Consider the following 10812-nt stretch of genomic DNA (forward strand, 5'->3'; position numbering starts at 1 on the left):
ATGACTGTATAATCTGATGTGGTATGCACTGTCTGCGACAGTCAGAGCACACAATGGCCTGTTCAGTCCTTTTTTTCCACAGCCAACTGCACACCTTGTTGGCAGAGCCCACGCCATATGGAATGGTCCGTGGCAACAGTCTCGAGGAAGGCAGGGTTTACCCCACACTTATTTAGTGAGGTCTTCAAGGGATCCTTTAGAGTGCTTTTCCTGCCCGGTGTGTCGGCCCAGTTGTAGCTGTCTGTGGAGCATCTTTCCCGGAAGGCGATCCTCTAGCATCCGGATGGCGAGGCCGAGTTATCATAGCTGCTGGTGGGTGATGGACGCCTCAATGCTCCTGCTCCGGTCCTGCCAGGTCAAACGTGTTGGAGGCATTTTATGTGAAAGGACTCCAGTTGTTTTAAATGTCGACTGAAGACTGTCCGTGTTTCACATCATTAAAGGACTGTAGATACACACACTGCCTGGTAGACTGCAACATCGGTGTCTAGGTGCAGGTTGCTGTTGTTAAAAACGGCTTCCAAGGTATTTAAAGTGTGGTACGAAGTGAGGAGTCTGAGAAGGAGAATGCTTGTGGTTCAGGGGGAGGATCAGATGACCTGACAATGGACCCCTGTTTTTGGGATGTTAACAGACAGCCCCATTCTGCTGTATTCTCTCACAGCTGCTGTGAGGGTGGCTTGTAGAGCTTCTAGGCTATGAGCGCAATTGTTCTCCAAAGCTGAAGCTCGTGTCTCTTTAATGACCCCTACAACCACTGACACAACCACACACCTCACAATGGCTTGGTGTTGGAGCAAAAACCTGAGCAAAGGCAGAAGGAGGAGAGGTGGGAAGCCAGCAGCTGAAGTATATATCTGCATGTATTATGAGATCTCTGCATATTGGGTCCTTGCAGAAACATGGGAAGCTCTAAATGGCTGGTCCTGCATGGTAAGGTGTGCTATGACCATACGCATATAGTTCACAGAATGGACATACAGTATGCCGTCTGACCATTGGAGTGTCCATTCTAGGAATTCAAATTCTATGATTCGAACCCACTGGGACCTGAAGAGTGACACTGGAGGTGGGTGAGGTCATTAGGAGGGCTGGGGTGAGGATGACCTGACTTCTAGAGAGGAAGAGGGCCATCAAACACACTTTCCCACCCCACCCAGCCTGACTTGTCTATGCCAGATAAGGGTGGGGATTACACAGCTGCTGTCACTTCTTTCTTAGAGAGGAGACCTCACACCGAAACACACCAGCTATGTTATGTGAGTAAAACAGCTTCAATGGACTCTTGTAGGACTGCAATAAAGAATGGTGAAAATACCACCCATGCAGTCACAAGACAGGGTAAATACTTTTTATTTATTTTATCTACAAGAGTGCCCTATATGGTGAAGGGCAAAGGGTCTATTTAGATTTCACAATAACACCCATCTCTGCACTGGGTCTAAATGAGTACAAACTTGATGGATGATCCATGGCGTTATCAGCTGTGCATTCCATTAAGGCAGGGGGTTTAAACCAATTAGATCCAGTTAGGAGACTTCACAAAAATACAATATCTACTTCTACAATCCATTTCCGTAGCGTTCAAAACAAAGTCAAGTGATTAGGCCTTTGGCTTTAATATATTTCATTGCAAAATAAAATTATATACAGTACATTGTGTAAGGAAAGAGGCTATGCTTTGACTAAGACCCACACCCCTCTCACAGACAGTACAAAGTCCAGGACGTCTTATGTCCAGAGTAAGAGCAGAAATACAATACATAAGCATACATATTTCTTTGTTTCTGAAACTGAATGCAACTCAATGCTTTCAGTGTCATTCCCGACAACATAATAAAAAATGAAACAAACAGTTCTTACACCGTTTAAGTAGAGGAGAGATAGACATTGGTTTTTCCTTCTGTCTTCAGTCAGTGCTCACTGCTACACTGAGCCGGGGGACTAAATGTTTGTCGTCTTTTGATCTAATGCTTGATTCAACTCTCAGGCATGCGTCGACTGGCTCATCATGGGCGACAGTGGGGGCCGTCATTGTCAAGAGGGAGAGAGAGAGAGAGAGGTTGAGGCGCTGGGCCCTTAAATGCTGGGAAATAGACAATTCCTGGAAACAGATCTCATAGACTACATGTTGGGCGTAGGCTACCCACCCATTGTGTCTAGTTCCTGACCCCAACACAGACTGATGCTTGGCCAACCCCCTTCATCATGTCCTTCCTACACCCACCCCATACCACATACATTCTTAACCCTACACTCGGGGGCAAAGAGGGCTCTCCAATATACACAAAACACATTCAAGGACAGGAAAGCTATCAGGTGAGAGGGTACATCACGTTTTGTTCTGGAGTTACATACAGAAATAAACATGATGGAGATCCTATATGGATAACTACACTCTAAGATAAAACGTTTTGGTTCTCGGCACAACTCTTTTGGGTTCCATGTAGAGCCCTCTGTGGAAAGGGTTCTACTTTGAACCCAAATGGGTTCTATTAAAAGGATTCTACCTGGAACCAGAAAGGGTTCTTCAATGGGTTCTATGAGGACAGCCGAAGAACCCTTTTAGGTTCTAGTTAGCATCTTTTTTTCTGAGTGTACAGTAAATGGAGAGTGGGAAGTCCTCAAACAGAAAGCCTTTGTCATTGGCTATCAACTCAATTGGAATGTCCAGCAATGTGAGACTCACGTTTTCCCAGCCAGAGGGTAGGAAATCCACTATATAATATCAAAATATTGTAAAGAATGTAACCATTTTAGCATAGTCAGTGTTAGGGTTCACATCTGGGACAAGATGGAGATGGTCATGGAATGGATTGTCAAGAATGACATAAGTCCATGAACCCTACTATCTTAAATACTTTCCTAAGGTGTGTAGGAAGTCGAAACATTTACATGGCTGTCGCTACTTTTGGTTAGAGTAGCATCGAGGAATGAGGAGAAGATGAGTTTTCAGGAAGCAACCCTGAGGATGTTGACCTGACACTCTACACAACACTGATTAACTCTTTCTTGAACCCCTGTGTCCTTGGACGATGCTCATGTGGTACAACTCATTCTGTATCAGTGCATCCAAAAGGTCATGTGTCAGGTGTTTGGGCTGTGAGATTGTTTTGGTAGGACTCCACAGAGCTAAGCCAATCATCAGTGGGTGGAAGATGCTCAGCAGTTCTCTGTAAAATAGTTGAGTCAATGGTCCCAGTCTTGAATCCTCAGGGGATGGAGAGAGTGAGTCTGAACATGGAGGTGAGGCAGGGTGGATGAGGACGGATCCAGGACGTCCTATCAGGAGCTGCCATCTCCGTTCTTGGTCTTGAGCACCACCAGGACCACCATGATGGGGATGAGGCAGATGGGGGTCATCACCAGGGCAAACACGATGCTGGGCGGGGGGTCGCTCAGCCCCTCGTTGGGACAGTCCGGGAAGAACCTGGAGTGGATGTTTACAAACTCATTCTCCACCATCCTGTTGGGCCAGGGAATCAGCAGACACTCTGCTATCTCCTCCGTGCACATGGTGAAGGTGTTATACATCCTACAGGGAGGGATACGAGGGGTACTATTAGTACAAGAGAGGGCAACATTATGTGTCTGAAAGACATTATTAAGACTTTCATGGTATGGATTGCTCATTAATGAGTGAGTTAACTCTGATTTCACTTGACTGTGTGTTGGGTTTCTCAAAACTACTGTTTGAACTAAGCATGTGATAATGCAAGATCAATGGCATGATAAGTTGGATCAGAAACAAATTAAACAGAACAATAAGTGGATTAAAATAAGCATTTAGGCCTACCTCTTCACATTGTTCCAGTTGCACCAGTCTGTGTTGTTTAATAACTCCATGCCACCTACAAAAGGACTGTAGCAGGTTTCCTTAAATAAGGTCGCGTAGCACTCCGTCCTTGTGTGAAAATACACACAAATGTCACAGTATTCTTCACAATTAACATACTTATTCCCACAACCTGTACAATAAGAGAGAGAATACTGTAAATTAGAAAATCAGTTCTTTAAAATTATGCAATCGTCAAAAATAAATCCTTAAAATGAGGGATTAGAAGAATGTCTAGAAGATTCATGGTTACACATTATTACTAACAAGTCCCAGTCTGACCCTATGTTGATTTAACAGCAAGCAGAAATAGCAGTCACCTCTGATTTAACACTATTAAATAGCCTACATGTAGAGTCAGAAAGGTAATAATGGCCCACCTAATCCACTGGAGAATCCTCTATCTTCGAGGCTAACGCCTGAGAAGAGAAAAGGACAATACATTTGTAGACATTTGACTGATCAATGGTTGTAATCGCAACAGAAATGTCTGTTAAAAACGGCCTCTCAAACAGACAGACTGAAAAGCTGTGCCATTCAACATATTTTTTTAAAGAATGATCAAATCTTCTAGAAAAGTTTTTCAAATGACCAATGTAACATTTAAGATCCCAATCAAAACGAAGCATGCAATGAATGTTATCTTTACTGCCGCACATCGTGTCAGCAACTCATTCTGACTGTCCAGCAACGCGAGACGTGCGTTCGCTGCCGCCCGGGCCGAGCCCACACACTCACCAGAGAGAACAGAGAGGAGCACCGCAAAGAAAACAAGCGCTCCCTTCATGTCAGAGAAAGTGAACATAGGAGAGTTTCCCCTACTGACTGACGACCATCTAGACTGAGCCTGAACTTCTAACACCGAGCCCTGCAAGGCATAACAGGAAACTAGATAGGGGTGGAAGCAGCTAGACACGGCATTACCCTCGGTTACCAGATGTCAGATCGGTGTTACCCGCGGTTAGGTTACCAGATGTTCCTCGGGGATCTGTCTGTCTGCCCTGCGCCTTGGCAGCAAGCTCTTACCCTCTCCAGTGCATTTCTTTAGGACTGTCTTGCCTTTTAAAGGGGTGGAGGCTCAAAAGACTGTCCTCTCTCTCTCTCAAATAAAAGGGAGCACACCCAAGTTGGGCTGGACTCACATCTGAAAACCCTTTACTCTTTAACTCTAGTTGGGCTTTTTAGTCTCCATTTCTCACAGTCAAAGGCCTGGCTGACTTGCAGCTTGTGATTTATTTGCCTTGAGGGCTGCCTCTGCCAAATCGGAAACATAAGTAAACATTTAGGACCAGGGCGTTTAGGGTGGATGTAATCATGACTACGCACGGTGTGCTGTGCAGACGGCTGTGGATTCATATCTGGGTTAATGTGATTGTATCTGGAAGACGTTATTAGAGTCAGCCAGCTGTTTGCAAAGACCTACTCTCTATCTGCCCCACAGCCACAGGCAAGTAATGCAAATCTCGAACTCAATAGGACTTTCAGCGTTCACACAATAGGATAAGCCTGGGAATATGGGTGGACTCCTCCTGGATCTTTATTTAGTACCTTGAGCCATGTGGAGCTGCATGACTGTTACCTCAGCAGACTACTGTCTCTGTTTCATACTGCTCTTCAAAGACAACGCATTAGACCACTTCTTCATCATCAGTAAAACAATTATTCATACCTCAAGCTCCTTATCAAAAAGGACGTTTTTCAAAATAAGTCTTTGTCGATTACTAGGATGAAATAATAAGATTTAAAGTGACTTTAAAAAGATTTAGAGGATGTATTCTCAGGACAATCTATGCTACACAATGTGGTTGGGCCCCTGAACACCATCTGTTCGCTGAGCAACGGTTTTGATTTAGTAATGACATCAGGAAATGTGTCTTTTCAGCAGAGGAGGAGCTCAGAGTTGGGTGAGTTGGAGGGGAGCGGAGAGAGAGAGAAAAGGGAAATCATAGGGTGAGGAACAGTGAAGGGGGACTAGCTGCTCCAAAGTTCCAGTTGTTTCACAACTCTAGAGTTCTTGTTTATAACACAGCCATCACATGGGGCGAATGGTTAACAAATACAGGAAGTGCAGACCAGGTGGGGGGGCTGCCTGTAACTAGGCTTCAGTTAACCTTTGACCACAGACAATTACGGGCCTTATGTCAGCTGCTGCTAACCCCACAACGGTGGGGACCTCCCCACAGGTTTGTCTTGGCTTCACGGTATGCTAGAAGCCTAGGACTCTTGGCAGAGAGCTGCATCTCAATTGTCTTTTTTATTTTTTTTAAGAGGTTGGCCAGTTCTGTTCTGAACCCATGTGTTTACAGTGCTTGTCCAACAGAGTCCCCCATGGATTCAAATATAATTTCACATCAAAGCGTTGCGCGATAGAGATGACGAAGGACAAACCTCGATGGTAATGTTTGTTTCGAACGTTAATGGGGTGCTACACCATTACAAACATTTCCAACATGATCCATCTGTGATCATTATGTTGTGTAATACCAATATTGTGAAATAGGTGTTAAATTGTTGCCTAAAAAGTGTTCAATTAATCTGGTAACTTACCGTGGTGTTGGTAGTTTGCATATGTTGTTGAGTCATGCCGTGAAGTGAAACCTAATTGATGAGAATAACATACTGTTTAGTCAAAGTATTGCTGTAAATGTATTCATCAGTACATTTACATTATAGTCATTTATCAGACACTCTTCTCCAGAGCGACTTACAGTAGTGAGTGCATACATTTTCATACTTCATACAACAGATCCCCTGTTGAAATAAAACCAACAACCCTGGTGTTGCAAGAGCCATGCTCTACAAACTGAGCCACACGGGACCCCAATGGGACCCCCATCAAAGTGAAGACAGTCTAACAAAAAACATTTGTTGTTGTTCCCTTGGTCTTTAACACTATTTGACATTGATGAGTTGTGTTAGTTGACGTAGAGACCACGAGAAGAGGACAACAGTTAGTTACCTGGTGTGGTAGCTTGTGGCGCCTCATAATGTCCTATCAGGCCAGCTGCTGTAGAGCTCAGTGCTACAGGGACAGACACAAAACAGGGACAATGTTACCGGAGAGTTCTTGACAGAAAGGTGTGCACTCACATTCTCACACGTGCACAGTCAGCGAAATAAACAAAGACAAACACAAGCAAGTAGAAATACAGAAATTAGTAGACAGATGTGTATTATTTTTTTACATATAGAAGACTGATGAACATATAGGAGAGACAGAAAGAGAGGAATGGGAAAGAGAAACAAATGAAGAGAGAGAGCTGGCCAGTGGCAGGGAGTGTATCCTCCCTTTGTTCTCTGAATAAAGTCTGAAACAGTTCAGCCATTTCCTCAAACACAAACTATTTAATTTAGTCTTTGAATAATTGTTTGTTGTTGTTTTTGTAGAGTGATCTGGTCTGGGAAATTCAGTCTAAAGCTGAGGTGTTCCTTATGAAACCGTTATTGTGACATTGTGTTCTGTGAAGACCGTGATTATCTCAATCACATATCTTGTGTATTCGTTGGTAAAAAAAAACCAGATCATATAAATTAGAACAACAATCTGCTTAAAATCTTCAAGGAAGACACCAGATCCAGAACATCATCATACCTATATTTAACCTCTGCTTCTTCAACATTGGAGCATGAAAATGTTTTTAACAAATCAAAATCACTAGTTTAGGCAACTTAAAACAATAATCTAATATTAGATCTGCCAAGCTCTTACTACAATCCCTTACTTCACCGTGAGCTTCTAAGCATTCCACTTACTGTAAGAGGTGAAATCGAGGGCAATATTTTACATACTTTTTTTCTCAGTAGTTCAACATACTTCTCCCTACCTCTGGCCGTCTTTACATACATATAGTACTATGTAAATCATCTACTTACCCAAGAGAAGAAGAGGCAGAAAGGAGAAAGAAGCAGAAGACACGGGAGACGGATTAGGGGCTTTCATTTCTGCCTGACACTGCTCTGTTTCTCTTCCCTGGTGGACCCAGATCACATATCTCAACCTTTCTGCAGGAAAGCTCTATAAAACAACAGGAAGCTCTCGTTTCCTAGGATGGGCGGCTTGGGCGGGTTCCCACAATGGGACAGACAGCCCCAGACAAGGGGAGAGCTACTGTAGCCCACTACCACTTACAATACAATCCATCTCTCTCCTATTCTCTTTCTCTCCTTCTCACTCAACTGCTCTCTCTCTCTCTTTCTTTCTTTCTCTCGCTCTCTCCCTCTCCCTCACACTCCTTTTCCTAGTTTCTCTCTCTCTGTCTCTCTACTTCAATGCTTCCTCACACTCTATTAGACGTTCTTTTTGGAAGGAACAGACATCTGTACCAGTAGTCACTGAAGGTCTTCGTTTTGAAAATAGACTGCTGACTAGCTGATGACCCTGTAGCCTTTCTCATTTGCTCAAATCCTGTGAGTAAGCTGATTTTCAGACTAATATGTGTTCCAATACACTGTAAAACCATTTTTATTCTATATGTGTTGATTCAACTTCAAATTCTCACAGCAACCAGCTGCAATACTATTTCCAGTTTGCTCAACATTTGGACATATTATCGACGACGTTGAAATGTCGGTTGGAGCATAATTAGAGTGTGCGACTTTCTTTATTTTTTACTTATTAGCCAAACCAACATAAATCCTCAAGTTGAATTGTATGTTCACTCAACTTTAAATCTTAGGTTGAGGGAACATACAATTCAACTTGAGAATTAATTTAGGTTCAGCTACAATAATATGTCCAAATGTTGAGCAAACTAGAAATCACATTGCAGCTGAACTATTTAAGCTGAACCAGTGTAGCGAATTCAGGCATAGCACCGACCAGGACACAACCCTGGTCCAACAACTGTCAAACCAACACCTTAGCAGTTACACCAAGATATCCGAAGTTGGATGAACTATAATATAGATGATTGTTAAACTATGGAAAAGGGTTTTGTTATTGACAGATGACAGTTATATTTCTTGTTTTGGTTGAGTAAAGTATGTTAATGATATAGAGTCCCCTTTGACTCCTTTCCAGTTTCAGTCATGTTTCAATTAATGGGCCAGACAGTGGATCATTTTAAATCACCACAGACCAGATAAACAGGCAAAATATTTTCAATAATGGTTTGAGCAAATTTACTTTTTTTTGCTATATGTGGTTTAAAGCATCATATTCCAGCCTCTGAAGTAAATGGTTTCGTTGTAAACTGGTCCCCCAAATTCATCTGACATTGACCTAAAATCCTTGGGTTAGAGTAGTATCATGTCAGCTCAACAATTTGACCAATTCCAAGTCCAGCCAGAATGGATATGTACGCTCCGGGGACATTTTTCTGAGTTGCATTCTTTACACAAATATATTTCTTTGTAACACACAAATACAACCTAATAGACTTCAGCTGTCAAAAAGGTGTGGGTGTCTATTCATATAGACTGGTTATACACTGAGTGTACAAAACATTAGGAACACCTGCTCTTTACATGACTTAGACTGACCAGGTGAATCCAGGTAAAAGCTATGATCTCTTATTGATGTCACTTATTAAATCCACTTCAATCAGTGTAGATGAATGGGGTATGAGTGGTGTATGCCAGGTGCACCGGTTTGAGTGTGTCAAGAACTGCAACCCTGCTGGGTTTTTCATGCTCAATAGTTTCCTGTGTGCATCAAGAACGGTCCCCCAAAGAAGAACATCCAGCCAACTTCACACAACTGTGGGAAGCATTGGAGTCAACATGGGCCAGCATCCCTGTGGAACACTTTCAACAAATTGAGGCTGTTGTGAGGGCAAAAGGGGGTGCAACTCAGTATTAGGAAGGTGTTCCTAATGTTTTGTGCACTCAGTGTAGCTTGCTTGAAGTGGAAAACTATAAACTTTTCAAAGGCTGAAATGGATAGCTTCATCATGCTCTTTGACAACACAAACTGTCAATCATTTCTTTTGATGCTATTCTGTTATGTCTCAAGGCTAGAGCTCCTTGTGAGAAACAGACAGAGCTGAATCAAGTTTGTAAGGAAACTTATATCAACTTCACTTTGTTTGTAGGGAAACGTTTATTAACTTAACACTAACAGTGAAGTGTACATCAGTCAAATATGGTTTGGGTTTTCTGTCACTGTCAGCACAAGGTGTGTGGGGTAGGTCCCAGCTGGTGTTGAGAGGATATATGTTTTCGTGTTGCTGTATTTATTATGTGAAGTAATGGCTGATGACAAATCTCTCCCCCCAGCAGTAGTTCTGTGGAATGTCTCACCCCCTGCAAGGCTGTCATTGGCATATCCACAGAGCTGCAGTAGTACATTGAGACACTTCTGGGCCCTCCAGTACACACAAAGAATGACGCATTCATGATGCATTCATCCACGTCACTGATGTACTGTCTGCCTCAGCTGGGACTGAGCTTGCTGGGACTCTGGGCCAAAATGACTTCCACATTTCAACACCGATCGATGATTTGTTTTTCTCTTTACAGCTGATTGAATAAACCTCCAACGTTTAAGGACTTGAGTACATTAGCTAATCTGAATCTGCGCAGAGCCATCAAGGGGTAATGCAACACATATCATCTGTACTATTGGTGCTATCATAGAATTTCCACCATAAACTCAGCTACACTTCCTCTCTCTCTAGCTGATCAGCTTCCACCAAACAATTCCATTGGGAGGCTCAAATCAATGTTCAATGGGCCACAAGACACAAGCATATTTTGAGGAATGTCGAAAAACGCTTAGCTCAGCACATCAATCAGAGAATTATTTGAGATGATTAATAACCGTGTAGTGTATTTCGCCAGCTGCACCGATAGGCCTCTGAACTGATTCATCTCCACTTGCACATCTGACCATATAAAACCCTCTTTCCAGGTGCCAAGAGTTACACACACCGTTTACATAGAGCACAATTAAGAACTTTCCGCTGATAAGGGCCTCGCTCTCAAGCATATCTTCCTGCGTTCTCATGTTGGCTATTGTTTCACAGTCTAGGATAAAC

The 10812-nt window shown here is 42.9% G+C and overlaps 1 protein-coding gene across 2 annotated transcripts; it reads right to left on the reverse strand.

Annotated features, from left to right (window-relative positions):
• Nucleotides 1–1595: 1595 nt before the first annotated feature.
• On the reverse strand, nt 1596–8030 carry LOC118370814 (receptor activity-modifying protein 1-like). Of its 2 annotated transcripts, XM_035755969.2 has the most exons (6): nt 7709–8030; nt 6795–6857; nt 6383–6433; nt 4216–4254; nt 3797–3968; nt 1596–3535 (listed from the first exon to the last, which is right to left on the reverse strand). In XM_035755969.2, the coding sequence occupies exons 1-6, from the start codon at nt 7773–7775 to the stop codon at nt 3286–3288; spliced, it is 642 nt and encodes a 213-aa protein (XP_035611862.1). In that variant the 5' UTR covers nt 7776–8030; the 3' UTR covers nt 1596–3285. The 2 variants fall into 2 exon arrangements, with proteins under 2 accessions (XP_035611862.1, XP_035611863.1); XM_035755970.2 differs by lacking the exons at nt 6383–6433; nt 6795–6857; nt 7709–8030 and adding an exon at nt 4574–4725.
• Between the last annotated feature and the right edge of the window lie 2782 nt (nt 8031–10812).

This window comes from Oncorhynchus keta, chromosome 5 (assembly GCF_023373465.1).
Source record: "Oncorhynchus keta strain PuntledgeMale-10-30-2019 chromosome 5, Oket_V2, whole genome shotgun sequence".
In the NCBI taxonomy this organism is placed as follows: domain Eukaryota; kingdom Metazoa; phylum Chordata; class Actinopteri; order Salmoniformes; family Salmonidae; genus Oncorhynchus; species Oncorhynchus keta.

Excerpts from the sequence above, each read along its gene's own strand:
- LOC118370814 (XM_035755969.2), bottom strand. The coding sequence starts at position 7,775 with ATGAAAGCCCCTAATCCGTCTCCCGTGTCTTCTGCTTCTTTCTCCTTT. Across the intron at positions 6,858-7,708 it reads TCTGCCTCTTCTTCTCTTGG|CACTGAGCTCTACAGCAGCT; the intron begins GTAAGTAGATGA and ends CTGTCCCTGTAG. Across the intron at positions 4,255-6,382 it reads TGCAAACTACCAACACCACG|GCGTTAGCCTCGAAGATAGA; the intron begins GTAAGTTACCAG and ends TTCTCTTCTCAG.